At 45.8% G+C, this 24659-nt stretch overlaps 1 protein-coding gene across 4 annotated transcripts in view; it reads right to left on the reverse strand.

Moving 5' to 3' along the window:
• Nucleotides 1-24659, reverse strand: part of VPS13B (vacuolar protein sorting 13 homolog B) — a 729531-nt gene that overhangs the window by 96219 nt on the left and 608653 nt on the right. For all 4 annotated transcript variants that reach the window (XM_069957347.1, XM_069957346.1, XM_069957349.1 and 1 more), the window contains exon 39: nt 24434-24618. In XM_069957347.1, coding sequence (XP_069813448.1) covers nt 24434-24618 — 185 coding nt within the window. The remainder of the gene's footprint in view (nt 1-24433; nt 24619-24659) is intronic.

A 24659-nucleotide genomic window follows, 5' to 3' on the forward strand; every position in this document is an offset into this window, starting at 1 on the left:
CCTTACTTTGAGTATTCCTCCCCGCATTACAAAGTTGCAGACATGGACTTGTTTACATCAGCTGTCTCAGAAGGGGGGGGGGGGAGATGAAGAGACAAGCTCATACAAACTTTTTCGTGTCTTCTACAGAAAGCAGTAGCTCAGATAATAACAAGCATGGAATAAATTGTTAATCTCACCATGGGCAGCAACATATCATAAGTTATATTTCAACGGAATACCCCTTTAAATAACACTCTTTATTCAGCTGATCGGTGGGGTCTCATAGTTTAACCCTCCCCCCATCCACTGACCACATACTAGGTATCTCCCACAGATGTTAAACCTGCAGACCTACAGCTATTGCAAAACTACAATCCCCATCAAGCCTGATCAGCCAAAGCTTTGGGAATTGTAGTTTTGCCACCATTCATATGGAAGGGCCTAGATAAGTCACCTGTATCCATCCCTGTAACTAAATACACAGCACTTATTTTAAGGGTAAAATCCCTTTATTATAAAAAAAAAAAAAATCACAAATCACGTGACAAAAATATTCAGATGTCCAGATATTTCCTTTTTCTTGATGTTTATGGAAAACAATTAGCCCGGCACATTGGGCACTCTGGATGTAGCAGGAGCCATGGAGTTATACAGTGTTGGTGGAACACGTGGTGGCAGGGTAAAACGGTGACGTGTTCTCCTGTTTCTAAGTCCTCAATACAAATGCTGCAGGACAGGCCTTCGTTGTTAGCAATGGTGCGAGATGGAAGACCATTGATCATCTGGGCCCTGGTGGGTTCCCTGCGCGGTGTCTCCAGCACTATAATGTTCTCAGCTGGTGGTGGGAGTGCTGGCAGGGGCTGCTCGGGGCTGGGGCGCGGCCTGCGGATTGATGATAATCGCCTCCTACGCCTATGCCGAGGTGGTGTCCGGCGTCTCCGTGATGTATCATGGCGTGTCCTTTGGGGAGTTGAAGACCGGCTCCTCTGCCTCTGCGGTGTCCGGCGTCTCCCTGATGGATAATGCCGTGTCCTTTGGGGAGTTGAAGACCGGCTCCTCTGCCTGTGCGGTGTCCGGCGTCTCCGTGATGCCTCATGGCGTGGCCTTCGCCGAGAGCGAGATCGGCTCCTCCGCCTTGGGGGTGACCGGCTTCTCTCAGATGGTCCATAGCGAGGCCTGCGATATGAGGGAGACCTGCTCCTCCTCTGTGGTGGTGACTGCCTTCTATGTGACCTGCTCCTTCGCTGAGGTGGTGACCGGTCCTGTCTCCTCCTTCTATCTGCAGTTTCTGTAACAATATATAAAATATTACAATAAATTCAGCACAACACCCCCACCCCCACACACTACATGGCGACTGCTGTATCCTGAGATGTCACTTACCTCTAGCTGCAGACTCTCTTGCTCCTACGCTGCGGCGCTGCCGCCGGCGGCCGCTCATCCTTTTACTGATAGGACTCTCCTCCTATCCTCTGGACGTGAAGATACAACCCAATATCCAAAAAATCGCAAAGAAGAAAAAAAGATTCCTTCTCTGAGTCAAGACCTGTACAGGTAACCTGCACTAAAGAAATGACACCAAAATGGCTGCGGCGTGGGCTCTTACAGCTATGTGTCTGTGATGTCATATTGTGATGTCATGAAGCGTCACCCACACCTAAGACATCTCTTTGTATTAGGGAGCTGGCTTTGTTGCCCTAGCAACCAATCACAGCCCATAGCAACCAATCACAACATAGCTTATCTTTTTTCAAAAATGCTATAGGGAAAAAAATCTAAGCTATAATTGGTTGCTATGGGCAACGGAGACAAATTTTCTGCCCCTATTGTCTATGGATGTAATGGACCCATAGCCATTAGTTGTCCTGTATACCTGTAGTCTATCAGCTCAGCAGTATACAGCAGGCCTTCTGTGCACGGATCCACACCTGGCCAATGAGTACATCACAGCCAAGAAAAGAACAATGCTTTATTGTAGTCCATAAAACAAGTACAGGAACCCCAATAGTGCAGGGACCCCACTACAGACATTAAACATGTTTCAAGTGTGTACACGCTCTTGATCACCTGTAGTCTCCTGCTGCTTCCATGGCTGCTGGTTGTAAAGCATTTCAGTAGTATATGGAGAGCTGCTGCCACCATTTGTTCCAGATTATTGTGTATAATGTATGGACTCCCCCCTGACCTCTGTATAGACTCCTCCCCTGACCTCTGTATGGACCCCTCCCCCATGACTCCTGTATGACTCTAAAAGGTGTTAAATGCACTTTGGGAACAATTGGAAATACAGATTCCTGTAATGCAAATAGAATCTACAGAATAATTGTCAAAGACAATGAAATATCCAGTAATGTCCCTGCTGTTTCTGTGCTCTCGACATACAGACCAGGGGTGGGGGTCTGTAACTAGTCATCGAGATCTGCTTTTCTTTCAAATTAACTGGTGTCAGATAATTATATAGGTTTATAATTTACTTTTATTTAAAAATCTCCAGTCTTCCAGTACTTATCAGCTGCTGTGTGTGCTGCAGGAAGTGGTGTATTCTTTCCAGTCTGACTGTTCTCTGCTGCCACCTTTGTCCATGTCAGGAACTGTCCAGAGCAGTAGCAAAACTCAATAGTAAACCTCTCCTGCTCTCCAGACTGGAAAGAATGCCCCTTTCTGCAGGACATACAGCAGCTGATAAATACTGGAAGACTAGTGAATGTCTTAATAGAAGTAAATTACAAATCTCTGGCACCAGTTGATTTAAAAGAAATATTTTTTTTGGTGAACAACCCCTTTAATAGGGGAAATTATAATTTAGGGCAGTTGGGGAGGTATAATTCTACTAACCCTGTACAGTCCATATTTAACAAAAATTCCTTAGGGTAGCTTCACGCGTACTGGATTGGAATTTGCGATAATCGAATCTTGGTACTGTCACGTCAATGGGGTTACATACCGCAGCGGAATTTTCATTCCGCTGCAAGTATGTAACCCGGCCCCTTTATGGATGGCCGTCTGATGTGTATGGAGCAGCTCAGAACTGGGGGGAGGAGACTGAGTAGATAACAACAAGTATGGAATCAATTGGTACTCAGATTATGGGCAGCAACTTATCAAAACTTATGTTTTAGCGGAATACCCTTTAAGGGAGTGCATAATGAGAAAATACCATATTAGCATACAGGAGTATGCTAGTACATTATAACTATATAAAGTTATTAAATAGTCATCTTTTATAGGAATAAATAACAAAAGTTGATAGAAAAAAAATAATAAAGTAAAAACAAAGTATAAAAAAATAACAGAATTTGGCACAAAAGTAAAAAATCATGACAGGCAGGGGGTGGGGGAAAATAAGAAAGAAGTTATAATCTCCTGTCCCGTTACCTGTGTAGAGCCCCGTCCCACTCCGGGACCCCACCGGCTGTCTTCTGAGCCCCCCACCCGTAGTGGGACACCGCTGCAGTCACTGATTGGCTGAGCAGGCTAAATCCCACCGTTCTGTGACGAGGAACCCAGGTCATGATGTACCCGAGAGCAGATGACAACAGGTGGGGTCCGGGAGCTCTATGATGCGGCACAGCGCGGGCACTGGGAGAGGTAAGCATAATGTAATCTGATTACATAGACTAAGGGTGGTATTACACGGGCCGAGCAGGGCCCGATAATACCTGTAAACCAGCGCCGATCTGCTAGATCGTCGCTCGTTTACTGGGCCTATTACACAGCCCGATAATCGTTTAGCAAGAGCTGCAAGGACATCATTACCGATGTTCCAGGGCTGTTCCTGCCGTCCGCTTCTCCCTGGGTCCCGCGCGCGCTCTAGCTTCACATCGGCCTGTCAGCTGATAGGCCGCTCAGCCAATCACAGGCCGGAACCGCCACAGCCTGTGATTGGCTGAGCGGCCTATCAGCTGACAGGCCGATGTGAAGTTAGAGCGCGCGCGGGACCCCGGGAGAAGCGGACGGCAAGAGCAGCCCTGTAACGTGGATGGGTAATGTATATTGTTAGTCGCCGCCTGTGAACCACTATTACACGCAGCGGTGCGCGGTCGGCGCCCGACAAAAATAGGTTCTAACCTATATCAACGATCAGCCGATGATCGTTGTCATCGGCTGATTGTTGCATTTATTACACGGAGCGATAATCGGCCGATTATTGTTCCATGTAATAGGGCCCTTACAATGGAGCCCCTCTCATTCTATGAGTCGGGCAAGTCGAGGAGTGAAGCACACAGCTGCACTCTTCTCTCTGCTATATCTAGCGCTCGGTAGTGGTGTTGGCATGGAGATCCTGACTGATAAAACAGACATATCTGTGTGACATGTTTAACATTTTTTTTTTAAACAGGAACATTTAGGGCCTGTTCACACTAAGCAATTTCAAGTGGAGCCAGCACTGTGGACGCTGCTTGAAATTCTGCCCGTCCCATTGTTTCAATAGGATTTCTTGTGCGCCTCTGCTCTCTGCTCAAAGAATTACCATGTCAAACAAATGGGACAGGCTTTAGCTTTGGCTGTCCAGGCATGATGGGAATTGTAGTTTTGTGACAGGTGGAGGGCCTGAGTCTGACACCTGTATTCTAGAACAAAGCTGCCATGGTTTTGTCAGCCTAGATAAACCCTTTGATGATAACCCAATTCAATCTTTTCAAGAGGTAGGAAGCCATTAAAGGGGTTATCCAGCGCTACACAAACATGTTAAAGATAGCTCCACTCTTGTCTCCAGCTTGGGTGGGGTTTTCTTGCTCAGTTCCATTGAAGTGAATGGAGGTTAATTGCAAACCGCACCTTAACTGGAGACAAGAGTCGTGTTATCTCTGAAAGAAAGTGGCCATGTTTTTGTAGCACTGGATAACCCCTTTAATAATAGGTATAACCTTCATTTCAACCAAACTACATAAACTTCTACCTTCCACATCAGCAATCCACTAGGAGTCCACATCTGCCGCTTATTTATAATAAATAAGTACAAATCAACCTGCCAGACAACTTCTGCCGGGAGCACTTGTCATGCGGAGGCAGTCCCATTTCCAGGATGCACAGTTCCCTGGCAGGTCCACCTCAGCTGGAAGGCTGAATAATGATGCGGACACCTGTCTCCTCAGAACACAATCTATCTTGAGGGTGCAAACACACACACCGTATATGCAGCAGATACGCAGCAGATCTGATGCTGTGTTCAGTTATTTAGATCTAATCTGCTGCGTATAGCAGCAGTAAATACGCTGCATATACGGTGTGTGTGTTTGTACCCTTACATACAGTCTTCCACTGAAGGTTAAACCTTCTTAGAGAGTTCAAACAGCTAGTGTTATGGATGTGCTACCTTATACCGACTGGGAGAGAAACTAGTGGAATCATGCCGGACTGCGCATCGCTGCACGGAATAGTGGTGCACGGCCAGCGATTTCACAAACAGCATACTTTACCTAAGCATGCTGCAGGTCTTTTCCTGAGCTCCTTCTCTCCCGATCCCGCGCGCAGCAGCAGCTTCCAAGCTGCCTGTATGAGCAGACAGACCAATCAGCCAATCACTGGCCAGGACCGCCATGGCCAGTGATTGGCTGAGCGGTCTGTCCGCTCCGAAGCTGCTGCTCCGCGCGCGACCGGGAGAGAAGGAGCTCAGGAGAAGACCTGCAGCATGCTTAGGTAAAGTATGCTTTTTAAACAAGGCTGCAAGGACATCTGTAACGATGTCCCTGCAGCCCTCGCTAAACGATTATTGGGCCATGTAATAGGCCCAGTATAAGAGTGCCGATCTAGCAGATCAGCGCTCGTTTACATTATTGATCGGGCCCCCATTGGCCCGTGGAATAGGACCCTTAGGGCTGCAGCCAACTTTAGCAGCCATCACTAATCAAATGCTGCACGCTCGAATTCGGACATACCCAAACATGCTCAAAGTTTGCTCAAGACATCAGACTTTCCTACAGTCAGTATGTGACTATTAGTAGCTAGAATTGCATCCAAAGTACCTATGAAAAAGCCAGAAAGTGGAACGGGCCAACAAAGATCACATATAACTAAAGGAGTTGGGTTACTGAAATCAAACATGTCTGATCTTTTTGAGATTCGTAATGCCATACCTCCCTATTTTGTGTGTTTTTGAAAGGTCCTTTTATCTGTGCATACCAAAATACTTGTGAATTTGTGAGGCCAAATGTGGCCTTACATTCTTCAAAACTAATAATATTTCTGTCTGTAACCAACTGGTGTATATACGTGAGTCCCCTATTAGACCAAAAATGGACATCCTGAAATTTAATAAATTCTTCTAACAATTGATTCCCTCAGAGTGGTGAAAACCCAAAACACCCCTTACAGTCAAATATTTTTTTCAACTTACGCCACATTCTCACATACTTATTAACCTGTACCAATTCATTATAGCCCCCCAAACCCAGAGTCCACCCCAACCAGGGCATCTGCATATTTCCAACCACAATGATCCATAATATATTTGAGTACCCGAGAGGTCCGCCATCGCTTAAGGTCCTGGGCTCCTATTGCAAGAAAATACAATGCAAAATCCGGCAAAGCTATCCCCCCCTCGCCCGGGTCCAATTTCTATATCTCAACTGAGGTTTCTCTCCCCCCCCCCCCCAAATGAAGGAGTTAAGAAGCACTGTTAACTTCCCGAACCATTGGTCGGAAATCCACACTGGAGAGGAGAAGAGAAGGTAAAGTACCTGGGGGAGAATTATCATTTTTATGATAGCCATTTTATCTGACATATCTATGGGGAGTCTGGACCAAAAGTCCACTTTCTTTCGGATCTTATTTAACCCCTTAACGACATCGGGCGCAGGGTGGGCTTTATCGCAAACGGGCGTATACTTACGCCCGATGTTTCCATGTTCCCCGGTCGCTGTGTGTTCACACACAGCGGTCAGGGAAGATGGCCTGCTATAATGTATAGCAGGCCATCTCTGCTCGTCGGCACGGGGGGTGATTAACCCCTCCCGTGTCGACGATCGCTGCTATATGCTGATCAATACAGATCAGCATATAGCAGCTAAATTCAGCTTTCCGGGTCATCGGTGACCCGGAAAGCAATGGCGATTGGTGCTGTCCGAGATAGCACCAATTGCCATAAGTGTCCCCACCAAAGATGGCGCCGATGCCACCCCCACGATCGCCGTGATAGGCCGGCCAGTACCGGCCGCCCCATCACGGCGATCATACTGTAAAAACACAGTTTTGCCGGGTTCTGCACACCCCAGCTAGGTAGCTGAGGGGTGCAGAACAGGTGTGTGTGGTGCAGGTGTACCATACTCACCTGATCTGGGCGTCCGGAGCGAAGATCTGTGGTCCGCGCCGTCCTCGCGTCTTCTTCGCTTCACTTCCGGGTTCGGTCATCCAGCGTCGGAAATCTTCGGAAACGTTTGGGTCCTCGGGTTCGGCGGGTCTCGGCAATCTCCGGCAGCGTCGCTCTACTGCCCCCTAGCGGCTGATCTGTGAATATCATTATCAGCAACTCCTCCATTTTGGCGTACAGATATTTTTTCTTACTGTCAAAAAAACACGTAAAAAACACTACGCTACACCACACTACATGGAATAAAGTTTTACACTACACAACTACACATTTACATACCCCATATACCAATCCCCGTATAAAGATGGCCCCCATGGTGTTATCGGCGTCAGAGGCATACGCTATTATTGCCTCGGACACAGAAACAGCCAGTGAGGATGAATGGGGGGATCCTTCGTTCCTCCATTCATCCTCATCCTCCTCATCATCCAGTGACGTGTCTGGAGGTAGCGTAGTGTACGCTGCCCCCCAGACACGTCTTTTCCGCCAGAACCATCCCAATAAGAGATCACGGTATGGCGTGAAATTCTACAAACTCTGTGAGAGTACCTCAGGGTACACTTACAGATTTAGGGTACGTGCACACTGCGGAATGGCGAAGGATAACCCTTTGTGCATTCCGCAGCTGGCACCTGCCGGTGGACTGATGGAGGCGCGCGTCTCCGCCCGTGTCATAGATTCCATTATATGCATGGGCGGATTCCGTTGTCCATCCAAAGAATGAACACGTTCATTCTATGGACAGAGGGCGGAATCCGCCCGTGCATAGAATGGAGTGTGACACGAGAGGAGACGCGCGCCTCCATCAGTCCACCGGCGGGTGCCAGCTGCGGAATGCACAAAGGGTTATCCTTCTCCATTCCGCAGTGTGCAGGTACCCTTAAAGTGTATTAAGGAAGCGACACCCAAATCCTGCCCCCAGATGCCCCCCCATCCTTGGAGTTAGTGGGGAGATCGTTCGGGAACTGATCTTCCCACTGCTGGATAAAGGTTACCACCTGTACGGGGATAACTTTTATACCAGCACCCCCTCTTCTGGTCCCTCGCTGCCCGAGCTGCTGTAGCTTGCGGCACGATCCGAACATATGAGAAGCAGTAATAGAGCCCTAATATTTAGCAGCCATGGAGCGCACCCAGCGCTTCTGGATATGAAGGACCCCGTATCGCACCAGGACAACATTTTCCAGGTGACGTCCCCCACACTGGAAAACAGGAGACCCCAGAAGAAGTGCAGAGTGTGGGGTAACAGGGGGATCAGGAAGGACACCATTTTCCAGTGTGACACCTGTCCTGATCACCCCGGCCTCTGCATACAGGATCGCTTCAAGGCGTACTACACGTCATTGGGGTTCCACATTATCTAAATTCTGTCCCTTATTCCTATTTCAGGGGTCACGTTGATCCAGGGATTATTCTGATCGCCATTATGGAGTCGGGAAGGAATTTTTCCCCTGTGATGAGGCTATTGTCGTCTGCCTCACGAGGGTTTTTTTTGCCTTCCTCTGGATCAACACAGGTTGAGTTTGATAGACACCTGTCATTTTCAACCTTATAAACTAATAATTGGCCTAATACCCCCAAATAAAATCGAATGGTCCCTTTTCCCCAGCTAAATAGGTATGGCCGCCATTCCCATTAGAGGATGCCATGATGCAATTACAAAGCCTCTGTGCAGCCAGGACAGTAGAAACCCCCCACAAGTGACCCCATTCTGGAAACTACACCCCATAAGGAATCTAACGAGGGGGGCAGCGGGGATAAGGCCACCTGGTGACGGGCACATTTGTGGCGTGAAAATGAAAAAATAGTATTTTTTATTTTCACGGTACATGTTCCACATATGTGCCCGTCACCAGTGGGGTCCATATGCTCACTGTACCCCCTTGTTGGATTCCTTATGGGGTGTAGTTTCCATAAGGGGGTCACTTGTGGGGGTTTCTACTGTCCTGGCAGCACAGGAGTTTTTTAATTGCGACATGGCCTCCATCCTCCATTCCAGCCTCTAAATGGCGCTCTGTCCCTTTGGTGACTTGCCCTGTGCCCATATGGCACATTATGTCCACATGTGGGGTATTTTCGTACTCAGGGGAAATTACCCTACATGTTTTGTGTTCACTTTCTTTTTTAACCCCTTGTGGAAAAGGAAAAAAAATCAAGGCTAGACTAACATATAGTGTAAAAAATGTTTAATTTTTACACTAAATTATTGATCTTGTCTTGATTTTTTCATTTTCACAAGAGGTTAAAAGATAAAAAAAAAAACACTAAATGTGTAGAGCAAATAGAGTACGGAAATACCCCATATGTAGACATAAAGCACCATGCGGGTGCAGGGTAAGCCTCCAAAAGCAAGGAGCGCCATTTGGCTTTTGGAGGCTGGATTTGGCTGGAATGGATTTCGAGGGGCCATGTTGCATTCAAAAGGCCCCTGTGTTGCCAAGACCGTTGAACCCCCCCACAAGTGACCCCATTATGGAAACTACACCCCTCAGGGAATGTAACAAGGGGTGTAGTAAGCATATGGACCCCACTGGTGACGGGCACAAATGTGGAACAATATGGTGTGAAAATAAAATATTAAATTTTTTACACTATAATGTTGGTTTAGCCTTAAATTTTTCATTTTCACAAGAGGTTAAAAGAGAAAAAAACACACAATGTGTAGAGCAATTTCCCACGAGTCCGTAAATACCCCACATGTGGACATAAAGCGCCATGTGGGTGCAGGGCAAGCCCCCGAAGGTGGGGAGCGCCATTTGGATTTTGGTGGTTGGATTTGGCCAGAATGGATGATGAACGCCATGTCGCATTTACAGAGCCCTTGTGCTGCCAAAACACTGGAAACCCCCCACAAGTGACCCCAATCTGGAAACTACACCCCTCAAGGAATCTAACAAGGGGTGCAGTGAGGATATGGACCCCTTGATGATGGGCACATTTGTGCCGTGAAAGTGAAAAAATGAAAATTTTCACTTTCACGTCACATTGTTCCACATTTGTGCCCGTCACCAGTGGGGTCCATATGCTCACTGCACCCCTTGTTAGATTCCTTGAGGGGTGTAGTTTCTAGAATGGGGTCACTTGTGGGGGGTTTCCAGTGTTTTGGCAGCACGAGGGCTCTGTAAATGCGACATGACCCTTGAAATCCATTCCAGTAAAATACAGCTTCCAAAAGCCAATTGGCGCTCCTTCCCTTTGGAGGCCCGTCCTGCGCCCGCTTGGCACTTTATGTCCACATGTGGGGTATTTCTGTACTCGGGAGAAACTGCGCTACACGTTTGGTGTTTTTTTTTTTTTTCTTTTATCCCCTTGTAAAAATGAAAAATGAAGGCTAGAACAACATTTTAGTGTAAAAAATAGAATTTTTCCTTTTTTACACCACATTGTTCTGAAAATCTGTGAAGCACCTGTGGGGTCCAGATCCTCACCGCACCCCTTGTTACATTCCTTGAGGGGTGTAGTTTTCTAAATGGTGTCCCTTTAGGGGTGTTTTTTAGGTTTTGGCACCCCAGAGCCTCTGCCAACCTGAAGTGGTACAGTCAAAAATGACCAAATATAACGGAGGCGTTGAAATTTACTAGGCGCTCCCTTATATCTGAGGCTTGTGGTTGCGTCAAATAGCGCAATAGGGCCACATATGGGGTATTTCTATAAACTGCAGAAACGGGGCAATCAATATTGGGGTGCATTTCTCTGCTAATAGGTTTATCATTATGAAAGAAATCTCTGCACAGAAAATAAAAAATTTCAAATTTCTTACACACTTAGCTTTTATTTCTGTGACTCCCCTAAAGGGTTAAAAAACTTTCTGGATGTGCTTTTGCAGAGTTTGGGGGGTGCAGTTTCTGAAATGGGGTGCTTTGTGGGGCTTTCTAACATACAGTCCCCTCAAATACACTTTAAACCTGAACAGGTCCCTAAAAATATCTGATTTTGAAATTTTACAGAAAATTTGGAAAATTGCTGCTAATGTTTTAAGCTTTCTATTGTCTAAAAAAAATGAAATATAGTTTAATAAAAGCTACCAACATAAAGTAGACATGTTGCTAATGCTATTTAATATATAATTTATGTGGCATAACCACAATTTTTCACGTTATTTTGGTGTTTTTCATAAAGATTTGTTATAAGTGTCGACTCCATTTTACCAGAAATGTAAAGTACAATATGTCACGAGAAAACAATCTCAGAATCGGCTGGATAGGTAAAAGCATCCCGAAGTTATTAATGAATAAAGTGACACTGGTCATATTCATAAAATTTGTCTCTGTCCTTAAGGGGTTAATAAAGGAGATAGGTTCAACTCGGGGAATCTACCGAAAGAGGAGGAAATATGAATGCCCAGGAATTCTACCGAGTCCACCACCCGGATGGGCAGCCCTCCTAGCGCCCCTGGACTAAAGTTGTCATACAAAGGCAAGTGGCAAGATTTGCCCCAGTTTACCTCAAATTCCGAGACGCTTCCATATCTGTTTACATTATTCATAGCTCCATGGATTGCCTCCTCGCAGTCATGCAGAAAAAGGAGAACGTCGTCCGCATAGAAAAGACATTTATCGTCGAGCCCCTTCAGGCCGAATCCCCTAACCTCCGCTGAGGCTCGGAGACAGGCTTCCAAAGGCTCTATATAAAAAATAAAAAGGAGGAGAGAAAGAGGCCACCCTTGATGGGTACCCCTAGAAAAAGAATATCAATTAGTAGCATCCTCATTTACCACCACTTTAGCCAAGGGAGATGTGTATAGCAACTTGATTCAAGCAATAAGATTTTCACCAAGATAAAACCTCTCCAATACCCTCCAGGGGAATCCCCACTCCACCCTGTCAAACGCCTTAGTGGCGTCTAGTGACAGGATGGAGCGAGGACCCTCCCGATCCAGCTGAATATTGGCGAAAACCCTAGCGATGTTGTCATGTATGACTCTGCCAGGCACAAACCCTGTCTACTCCTCTCCAATGAGGTCCGCCGTTACCTCAGCCAGACGTAGGGCAATAGCCTTGGCAATGATCTTACCATCTGTATTCAGTAGCGAGATAGGGCGATATGACTCAAAGGAAGGAAGGGAGCCCTCCAAGAGCCATGGGAGCAAAATGCCGGAGTACTGCTTATAGAATTCGAAGGGCAGCCAGTCAGTCCCCGGGGCAGACTGCCCCCGGAAACTTTTAAGGGCCCGGAGGAAATCCCCCACCCCAAGTGGTCTGTTCAACAAAGCTTTCTTATCAGGATTAATTTTAGGTAAGTCCAGACCCTCAAGGAATGTTTGGGCCTCCTCCCCATCCCTTCTCCCACTAGAAGTATACACTTCCTGAAAATAATCTCCTACTAATGTTTTAATCCCTTCAGCATCATGGGTCAGCACACCCTCCCCATCATACAGAGAAACTATACACCTCCTGGCTTCCTGAGCCCTGACAATATTAGCCAAGTATTTTCCAGGTCTACCGCCTTCTACAAATCTTTTCTGGCCCTGAAAAAAGGCATTCTGTTGAGCCTTGTGGATAGCAAATTCTGCATACTTATTCTGGGCAGCCTTAAGGGCATCCCCATTAATCCTAGACAGATTGGTGCTGAAAGTCCTCTCGGCACACTCAACTTCCAGTCTCAACTTATTTTCTTAAGCCAGGAAGGATCTTTTCTTGTAAATAACCTCACTGCAAAGGCACCCCCTCAGGAAGGCCTTGAGGGTGTCCCAGACAAATTGAGCTTGAGTGGAGCCTTTACTCACCTCCCAGAAAGCCTTAAAGTGTCACTGTCGTGAAATTTTTTTTTGCAGAAATCAATAGTCCATGCGATTTTAAGAAACTTTGTAATTGGGTTTATTATCCGAAAAATGCATTTTTATCATGAAAAAGCAGTTTGAAGCTCTCCCCCCTGTCTTCATTGTTCTCCTATGGAGAGAGCTAAAGAAAAGACCAAAACAGGACAACAAAGAGTTAATCTACAAATCCCTCACCCGTTATCTCTTCTGACCATCACCAGTGATCTGTCTGAGCTCGGATTACAGCTGTCACCCAGCTCCGTGCCTGTAATCCTCTGTTATCTGCTTTCTGCTGCCGGCTAACTCCCTCCTTCCTCCTCCCCCCCTCCCCTCTCCCTAGAACAGACAGGGTACGTCTCCTGCAACAAGTCACAATTTTCAGATTTTTTGGAGTGGATGAAAAAGAGGAAGGAGGGGGGGACCTGGGAAAAGGCTTTTTACATGCAGATAATGGCAGATTTGGCTAATAAACCCAATTACAAAGTTTCTTAAAATCGCCTGGACTATTGATTTCTGCAAAAAAAAAAAATACGACAGTGACTCTTTAAGCTCTTTGCGAATTTTAGATTTCCTGTCTATAATGGACAGCCAATAGGTATTAAAGCAGAACTCCCTCCTGGGGCCCGGAGTAAGTCTGGGCACTCTAACACATAGTGCAAGAGGAGAATGTTCAGAGAGAGATCTCACCTTATATTCCATTGACTGAAACCATTTGAGCTTTCATTACAAACACACAAGTCTATACGGGACGAAGCGTTGTGTGAGGCACTAAAACATGAAAATGCCTCTCTGTCGCCTTATAGAGCTCTCCACACATCCAGCCACCCGGTTTCATTTAATATCCTGGACACAGGGGAGGGATGAGCAGAAACCCTCTGCAATTTCCCTCTCCTGTCTCCAAAACTATCAGGGGCACAATTCTAATCTCCACAAATAAAGACCGGCAAAGTACCAATATCGTAAACAAACGTAATAAGCTTAAAAATGATCGCCGGGGAGAATGGGGAAGGGATATAGATACACCCGATAATAATTGGGACATTATGTACAGTACATTGAAGGAAAATGTATTTCCCTCCCGGGTCAATTTGACTAGAAAGAAGGTTGAACGGGATTTTGTTATGGACAAGTACAGAAACTCCGGCAGAAAACTTGGTATGAAACTGATGCGAGGCCCATCGTCTCCTAATTTTATGCAAATTATCCGAAGAACAGTGTGTCTCTTCAAGACAAATAATAGCCGGTAGAAATCTATTGATTTAATCAAAAACCGCGCATCTCTTTATCCTATCCCCCAGACCCCTTACATTCCAAAAGAAGAAAGACACATCTGACCTACTCATACTTACTTAAAAGAAAAAAAAAAAAAAGAGGAGAGAAGAAAAAAGAAAAGAAAAGGAGAAACAACGCCCCTCTCTCCACCAGCCCTGCTCCCCTATTTGCCTGGATCCCAGACCCTCCCACCCCCTTCTCCCAAACGCCCCCTGCCCCCGAAATGGTCACCATATTGACTATCTTTCTACTTGGCGGACTACCATAACACCCCCTCCTCCCTCCCAAACACTCCCATAAAATAACGTTAAAGTAGCAAATAAACCATACATATCTTATAGGCCTTCCCCATCTAACCAATTTACAGCATCCTGTGGGGAAAGAAATAAATGAACAGAATCCTTATAGGCAACACGCAGTTTTGCTGGAAAAATTAATGAAAAAGAAATGGAACGAAAGGAAAAAACGTCACCTTGCTACCGTTGTAAGCGATATCATTTCTAGTCCTTGCCAGTCTCAGAATGGCATCGCGGTCCCCTGAACATAAACTCTTAAGCAGCATAACCCTGGGGTTACTACCAGGGGGAAGCGGCCTCAGAGGGACCCTATGAGCACGCTCCAAGCCAAACATAGGAGAGAAAGATTCTCTGTCAAATAGTTCCAGAATCCAAGACTGACAGAACTTTAGGGCATCTCCTTTCTCCACACCTTCCGGGAGCCCCAAAATCCTGACATTAGACCTTCTAGAGCGGTCTTCCAAACCTACAAGCTTCTCCTTCTTAGTATTTAACTGTGTATCATGCGTCTTGACCTTCCCCCTCAACTCAAACTCCTCCAGTTCTAGTTTGGGTACCGAAGATTCCAGCAAGCCCAGTCTCTCTCTCCTTTTACTCAAGTCCCCTCTTATGAGACTGACATCAGATGACAGAGAGCCCATATTCGTTGTCAGATCCGCTAAGGACCTTCTGCGAATCAAAAGTTCAGCAAGAATAGTATCTAATTTGCTAGTAGAGCTAACTGCGCCTCCTTCACTGTCCTCCTCCACCCCCTCCTCCTGCAGAACAGCAAAATGGGAGCTGGACAGGGTCACATTTGAGTGAGTGGGGGAAGGCTTAGTTTTAGGGCTTGAATAAGGAGATTGAAAAATTTGTCAAGCTTAGAAGGCTTAGTCTTAGGAGAAAGCGAACCAGCAGTTTTTTTCTGGGACTGTTTAGACGGCATTTCTCTCCAATATCCCGGCAAAAGCCCTTAACACAGAAAGTGCCTGTAAATGCAATCACAGTATTAGGCGCAGTTCATCCAATACACAACTCAAACGTTATAGTCCCTTTACAAATCGGGGGTACCCGGCTATTCCACAATTGGTACTACAAACCACCCTGTGCAGACTATGCCCCTCCCCCACTTGCGCTCCCACCCAGTACAGGGAGCTTTTAAACCAAAACGCTGTTAATCCAAGTTACTCTTAAACCAAGGTACCACTGTATACATATATATCATATGTACACCAAGCATATAACATACATTAAAATATATAATATATATATATATATATATATATATATATATATATATATATATATATGTGATAATGTATACTGTATGTTATATCAATCAGCCGTTTGGTGCCTGCACTACAGTAAGCACAGAACCAAAACCAGTTGGCTCTGTTCCCTGTAGCAGCTACTGCAGTAACCAATGTCACCGCCACACAGAGAGCAGAGCCAAATGGTTCTGGTTTGTTCCCACTGTACTGCAGGTGCTGAACAGCTGACTGACACGGTGTCTGGGGTCAGCAGCCAACCAACCAACAACCTCTTTAACTAGGACTGTGTTGTGGTACAATAGTTGAGCACTTGGGGCCCCACTTTTACATTTTGCCCAGGGCCACACTAAGTCTAAAACCTGCCCTGCATAAGTGACCTGTATCCATCCCATAACCAGGCTTCACCCTGTAACTAAATACACAGCACTTATTTTAAGGGTAAAAATCCCTTTAATATAAAAAATCACAAATCATGTGACAAAAATATTCAGATGACCAGATATTTCCTTTTTCTTGATGTTTAAGGAAAACAATTAGCCCGGCACATTGGGCAATCTGGATGTAGCAGGAGCCATGGAGTTATACAGTGTTGGTGGAACACGTGGTGGCAGGGTAAAACGGTGACGCGTTCTCCAGTTTCCAAGTCCTCAATACAAATGCTGCAGGACAGGCCTTCGTTGTTTGCAATGGCACGAGATGGGAGACCATCGATCATCTGGGCCCTGGTGGGTTCCCTGCGCGGTGTCTCCAGCACTATAATGTTCTCAGCTGGTGGTGGGAGTTCTGGCAGGGGCTGCTCGGGGCTGGGGCGCGGCCTGCGGATTGATCTCCTCCTACGCCGAGGTGGTGTCCGGCGTCTCTGGGGTGGATCATGGCGTGCCCTTTGGGGAGTTGAAGACGGTCTCCTCTGCCTTGGTGGTGTCCTGCTTCTCCTCAATGCCTCATGGCGTGGCCTTCGCTGAGACCGAGATCGGCTCCTCAGCCTTGGGGGGCTTCTCTGAGATGGTCCGTAGCGAGGCCTGCGATGCGAGGGAGACCTGCTCCTTCGCTGCGGTGGTGACCGGTCCTGTCTCCTCCTTCTATCTGCAGTTTCTGTAACAATATATAAAATATTACAATAAATTCAGCACAACACCCCCACCCCCACACACTACATGGCGACTGCTGTATCCTGAGATGTCACTTACCTCTAGCTGCAGACTCTCTTGCTTCTACGCTGCGGCGCTGCCGCCGGCGGCCGCTCATCGTTTTACTGATGAGACTCTCCTCCTGTCCTCTGGATGTAAATATACAACCCAATAGCCAAAAAATATCAAAGAAGAAAAAAAATCCCTTCTCTGAGAGTCAAGACCTGTACAGGTAACCTGCACTAAAGAAATGACACCAAAATGGCTGCGGCGTGGGCTCTTACAGCTATGTGTCTGTGATGTCATATTGTGATGTCATGAAGCGTCACCCACACCTAAGACATCTTTCTGTATTAGGGAGCTGGCTTTGTTGCCCTAGCAACCAATCACAGCCCATAGCAACCAATCACAGCCCATAGCAACCAATCACAACATAGCTTTTATCTTTTTTCAAAAGTGCTAAAATCTAAGCTATAATTGGTTGCTATGGGCAACGGAGACAATTTTTCTGCCTCTATTGTCTATGGATGTAATGGACCCATAGCCATTAGTTGTCCTGTATACCTGTAGTCTATCAGCTCAGGCTAGGTTCACACTGCGTTTTCAGCATCCGTTTAACGCATCCGTTTTTTGAAAAAAAACGCATAAAAAACGGATTGCAAAAAACGGATTCATTTGTGTGCATCCGTTTTTCCATTGACTTCCATTATAAAAAACAACGGATCCGGTTTTTTTGACGGACCAAAACGGACAAAAAAACGTTGCTGACCCTATTTTTCTGGACGTTAAAAAAAACGGATCCGTTAAACGGATGCTGAAAACGCAGTGTGAACCTAGCCTCAGCAGTACACAGCAGGCCTTCTGTGCACGGATCTACACCTGGCCAATGTGTACATCACAGCCAAGAAAAGAACAATGCTTTATTGTAGTCCATAAAAGAATTACAGGAACACCAATAGTGCAGGGACCCCACTACAGACATTAAACATGTTTCAAGTGTGTACACGCTCTTGATCACCTGTAGTCTCCTGCTGCTTCCATGGCTGCTGGTTGTAAAGCATTTCAGTAGTATATGGAGAGCTGCTGCCGCCATTTGTTCCAGATTATTGTGTATAATGTATGGACTCCCCCCTGACCTCTGTATAGACTCCTCCCCTGACCTCTGTATGGACTCCCCCCCTGACCTCTGTATGGACTCCTCCTCCCCTGACCTCTGTATGGACTCCCCCCCTGACCTCTGTATGGACTCCTCCTCCCCTGACCTCTGTATGGAATTATCCTCCCCTGACCTCTGTATGGACTCCCCCCTGACCTCTGTATGGACTTATCCTCCCCTGACCTCTGTATGGACTCCCCCCTGACCTCTGTATGGACTTATCCTCCCCTGACCTCTGTATGTACTCCCCCCTGACCTCTGTATGGACTTATCCTCCCCTGACCTCTGTATGGACTCCTCCTCCCCTGACCTCTGTATGGACTCCTCCCCTGACCTCTGCATGGACTCCTTCTCCCCTGACCTCTGTATGGACTCCTCCTCCCCTGACCTCTGTATGGACTTATCCTCCCCTGACCTCTGTATGGACTCCTCCTCCCCTGACCTCTGTATGGACTCCTCCCCTGACCTCTGCATGGACTCCTTCTACCCTGACCTCTGTATGGACTCCTCCTCCCCTAACCTCTGTATGGACTCCTCCTCCCCTAACCTCTGTATGGACTCCTCCTCCCCTAACCTCTGTATGGACTCCTCCTCCCCTAACCTCTGTATGGACTCCTCCTCCCCTGACCTCTGTATTGACTCCTTCTCCTCTGACCTCTGTATGGACTCCTTCTCCCCTGACCTCTGTATGGGCTCCTCCCCCTTACTTCTGTATGGACCCCTCCCCCATGACTCATGTATGACTCTAAAGGTGTTAAATGCACTTTGGGAACAATTGGAAATGCAGATTCCTGTAATGCAAACACAATCTACAGAATAATTGTCAAAGACAATGAAATATCCAGTAATGTCCCTGCTGTTTCTGTGCTCTGGACACACAGACCAGGGGTGGGGGTCTGTAACTAGTCATCTAGATCTGCTTTTCTTTCAAATTAACTGATGTCAAATAATTATATAGGTTTATAATTTACTTTTATTGAAAAATCTCCAGTCTTCCGGTACTTATCAGCTGCTGTATGTGCTACAGGAAGTGGTGTATTTTTTCCAGTCTGACACAGATTTCTGCCACCTTTGTCCATGTCAGTAACTGTCCAGAGCAGTAGCACAACTCCATAGAAAACTGCTCTCGAGATTGAAAGGAATACCACTTTCTGCAGGACATACAGCAGCTGATAAGTAGTGAAAGACTGGAGAAAATTTAATAGAAGTAAATTACAAATCTCTGGCACTTTTTGGCATCAGTTGATTTAAAAGAAAAAAATACTTTTTTTTGTGAAAAACCCCTTTAATATGGGAAATTATAATTTAGGGGGTATAGAGAGGTATAATTCTACCAACCCTATACAGTCCATATTTAACAAAAATTCCTTAGGGTAGCTTCACACGTACCAACTCGCAGCGTTAATAACGCTGCGAGTCGGCTAGGTCCTGGCAGATCACTTTCACTACATACACACAGCGGTCTGAACGACCGCTGCGTGTATTTAATTCTGCCGGCCGCTTAACCCCTTCAGCTGCCACTCCGCTCCCGCTCTGTATACATTACCTCTCCTCGCTGCATGGGTCCCGGCGTACTGCTCTCCCGCCCAGCCAATCAGTGGCTGCGGCAGGGCAACACACTGATTGGCCGGGCCGAGCCCTCCCCTATAGTCTCTTATATAGTAGCCAGCCCTCCCCAATAGTCTCTTTTATAGTAGCCAGTCCTTCCCCATAGTCTGTTATATTGTAGCCAGCCCTCCCCCATAGTCTCATATAGTAGCCAGCCCTCCCCAATAGTCTCATATAGTAGCCAGCCCTCCCCCATAGTCTCATATATAGTAGCCAGCCCTCCCCATAGTCTCTTATATAGTAGCCAGACCTCCCCCATAGTCTCTTTTATAGTAGCCAGCCCTCCCATAGTCTCTTTTATAGTAGCCAGCCCTCCCCTGTAGTCTCATATAGTAGCCAGCCCTCCCCAATAGTCTCTTATATAGTAGCCAGCCCTCCCCATAGTCTCATATAGTAGCCAGCCCTCCCGCATAGTCTCATAGGTTAGCCAGCCCTCCCCCATAGTCTCTTATATAGTAGCCAGCCCTCCCCCATAGTCTCTTATATAGTGGCCAGCCCTCCCCCATAGTCTCTTATATAGTAGCCATGGTGGAAAAGATGTAAATAAAACTCTGAATTGCCTAAAATAATGGCACCACGGGCCAGATTTGGTCCACGGGCCAGAGTTTGAGATGACTGGCCTATATAAACCCTTTGACGATGACCCACTTCAATCTTTTCAAGAGGTAAGAAGCAATTAATAATAGGTATAACCTTCATTTTAACCAAACTACATAAACTTCTACCTTCCATATCAGCAATCCACTAGGAGTCCACATCTGCCGCTTATTTTCAATTAATAAGTACAAATCAACCTGCCAAACTTCTGCCGGGAGCACCTGTCATGCGGAGGCAGTCCCATTTCCATGATGCACAACTCCCTGGCAGGTCCACCTCAGCTTGAAGGCTGAATAATGATGTGGACACCTGTGTTACGGATGTGCTACCTTATACCGACTGGGAGAAAAACGAGTGAAATCATGACAGCTGTTCGAAGGGGTCCATCCTCTGTAGACGTCTACTTTGTAGCAGTGGCTTCCATCGCCATAAAGTTATTAAAAGGTAACAAGTAGAGCTGAAAAAACTTTAACCATGCTCGGGCTCGAACCCGATTAGTGGTGGCTGCTGAAGTTGGATGCAGCCCTCGGAAATCACGGAAAACATGGATATAGTGTATGGCTGCATCAATATTTTCCAGGCAGCCTTAGGGTCCTATTCCACGGAGCGATAATCTGCCCGATTCGGCCGATTGTTGCTCCATGGAATAGAGACAACGATCAGCTGATTTTTGGGTCATTTGCTGTTTATTTAGGTTCAAACCTAAAATCATCACGCACAGCACAGTGGAATAGCGATGCGCGGCGGGTAACCGACAATTTTACAAGAACCATACTTTACCTAACCATGTTGCCGGGTCTATCCTGTGCTCCTACTTCCTCACGGTCCTGCGCGCAGCAGCAGCTTCAGTACGGCCTGTTTTAGCTGGCAGACTGCTCAGCCAATCACTGGCCAGGACCGCTGCTGCTGCTGCGCGCAGGACCAGGAGGAAGAAGGAGAGCAGGTGAAGCCCTGCAGCATGCTTAGGTAATGTATGGTGTTTAAACAAGGGCTGCAAAGGACATCAGTAACAATGTCCCTGCAACCCTCACTAAACGATTATCAGGCCGTGTAATAGGCCCAGTATACCACTTATCAAATGCTGCACGCTCAAGTTCGGACATACCCAAACATGCTCAAAGTTTGCTCAAGTCTAGTAACAAGACATCAGACTTTCCTACAGTATGTGACTATTTGTAGCTAGAACTGCATCCAAAGGACCTATGAAAAAGCTACTAAGTGAAACAGGCCAACAAAGATCACAGCCAACTACCTTTTAGAATAAATGTATATTTTTCATTAATCTTGTAAAAAGATACCAAAGGATAAAAAGAGTTGGGCAACTGAGATCAAACATGTCTGATCCTTCTACCCCACCCCCACCCCCAAAACAGGGAGGAGTCGGGAAGTCCCAATACACATTAGTAGGTCAGCTGGTCCCTCTAAAATTGGTGGGTTTGGCTGACTTTTCAGAGGCCTTTAGATTTGAAGTCTTATCTATGATCTGTAATACACATGGTAAAGTGATGAATGGTCCCTCAAATTCCAAGATCCACCCAGACAGCTATGATAAGTGACCCCAGTTCTGTGCAGCTTTACAGCACTGACTTCCAGCAAGACACACTCATACACACAGAAGACTGCACACAGCTGTGCAAACAAACAAATATTCACTTGTTCCAAAGTATCGCTGTGTGGTGCATCATAAATAACAATGAGAAGCGAGATATATGCTGGAAGCTAGGCCCGAACGGAGCATGGAAATGATATGGTAAATGAGATAAGGAGCTACCAAGATGTAGAAGCTTCTTATGACAACATGTGTTTGTGGTTTACAAATGGAAATTTGGATAAAAATAAGAAACACATAGGTAACAATAATTGTCAGCAGTGATACAGGGTATGTATGGACCCTAAGGCCCTTAAAGCTGTAAACAGCTAGCTGTCAATTGAGTCATACATTTACAGGAGGAAACGATGTTCTAGAACTAATAATAATATTATTATGTCACTTCTATCGAAATTTTTAATCGATTGGGGTATCAATGCACTAGAATTCTGGTTCAGTCAACTAAAAGTTGGTCCTAGACAGTCTAAGGCTATGTTCCCAAAACCTCTTTTGGCTTCTTAAGGTTAAAATAGCAGATTTTATTTCATAATGATGGCCGCCATGATAAAATAATACCCATTATTTGGCCTCAAATGGCCAAATAAAGAAAGAGGTTTTGGGAACATAGCCTAAGAATACAACAGGTTTATCAAACAGCCTGAGCCACAATGATAAGTCTGATGCTTTGTTAGGCCATGTTCCACTTTGTAAGACACCGGCCGTTCTGTGACCTGGCAGGGTCACAGAACGGCCGCTGTCAGAGAAGATCATCCCTGTCGGTACTGCAGTACCAGCCGGATGATCTTCAATTCTGATGAACTGAGACGTGTGTGCATCCAGGCGCACCCCTTCCCCGGGAGCGGGGAAGGGGTGGAACGGGGGGCGTGGACTCTAGGTCCGCTGAATTTATGATTTTGCACATGGAAAAATGATAAGGAAACCTACACCAGCTCAGAGCTGTATCCTCTCTACATAAATCTGCATACTATCGGCATTGCGGGAACATTTTTAAGCCTCTATGTGTATACACTCTATATGTCCCTATATGTGTATACACTCCGGCCGGGATTCCCTCAGCCTGCAGCACAATGTAAGTTCTGTATGAATCACGGCCGTTGTTGTTGTACAAAAATGGCCGTTGTGTGAACATAGAATTATACAGTTTTAGTAAATCTGGACCATTGTGGTTACTTTCTCTTGTACTTTTTATCAGTGTGTGCTTGTTAACGTTTTATTGTACCAGATGGCAGAAGACAGCTAAAGCCTTCTGTTCCCTGGCACTTACTTCCTATCATTACAGGTCTCAGAATCGTGGAGGGGCGAATCTAAGTCACAGCACATGCGGTGGGCGAAACCACGTCACGTACACACATAAATGTCCAATAGTTGCACAGTGTCTTGGGGGAGGGCGGACTGAAAAACTCCAGTGCCAGGAAGAAGGTTTTAGCTCCCCCCACATCCTGTTAAGGCTAGGGCTAAACGACAGCACATGACAAAGTCACGGTGTAGCCTTGTCTTACATAAAATGTTAACTTTTCATGGTATAAAGGCTAGTATTGCGATTAATTTCTGCAGTTCATGTGACTTTTATGACTCAAATCATCAATCTTTTTGCATCTCTGATGCTCCTCTCTGTGTATGTCTGTTTATACTTAGTAGTTTCCATGATACACAGAAGATGTGCCGCCTTTCAATGACATAATCCTATAAGCATAATAGGTGCTTCTTGGAAAAACACAGTAAAAATTCAATTTATAACTAGATTATGTGAACAGTGACATTCTGTACCTCTATTCATGAACATGTACATCCATGTCTAAGTCTGCTGTATCTAACCTTCTGGTCACCAATAAACACAATTTTGTATTATATGTCAAAACCAAGAAAATACAGGAATGAGAATTGTAAAGCATCTTTCCGATATCACATTTTCGATATAAACAGCAGATATACATCAGGATACTGTCAAAAAAATATTCTGACTTATAATTTTGCATGCGCACTGGGTTCAAAAGACCAACCATGGTATACTATTGTTTGGTGTCTATTGTGTAATACATATAAGAGTATGTGGCTTGCAATGGATATACTGTGTGCATCGCTCATCACTATATGTATCACATTATCTTGCGGTGAATGTATTGTGAGCAGTGCTTCACAGAGTACCGTGCGTAATGCTACTTACAATAATCTAGTTACTGGAGCAGAAAGCCTATGGCTGTATCCATGTTTTCCAGGACTCTAATCCAACAACTTCACCTACGGGGAATCAAATGCTGGCCGTTCAGGTTCAGAGAACGTTGCTGAACCTGAACAATTTGACAGGTCTGCTAAACACTAGTCAGTATGCCTTATTGATGGGAACCTAGTACTTACCTGTGGTGTACGGCCATAATGTGATATAAACAGCCCTTTGATCTCTGTTGCCTGACACTCCTCTTTCATGAATACATTATCATTAAGAACTACATTGGATATTGAAGAACAAACCTGCAGAACATCCCCCAAGTCAGCTGTGCTAATATCAGGATCTTCAGTGGTGTTGAAAGGCACAGGAGTTATTCGCACTAAGGTCAAAACTCTTGGCTCTGGGTATTTCCAAAGCATCATCCCAGGATTGTCTTCTGTCTCATTGTAAAATACCACTTCAAAAGCATTAGGGATCTTGCGGCCATCTATCGAATAAAAGAGAAGATTAAAGCAAACTACAATAAAT

Source organism: Dendropsophus ebraccatus, chromosome 2, assembly GCF_027789765.1.
Source record: "Dendropsophus ebraccatus isolate aDenEbr1 chromosome 2, aDenEbr1.pat, whole genome shotgun sequence".
NCBI classification, from domain to species: domain Eukaryota; kingdom Metazoa; phylum Chordata; class Amphibia; order Anura; family Hylidae; genus Dendropsophus; species Dendropsophus ebraccatus.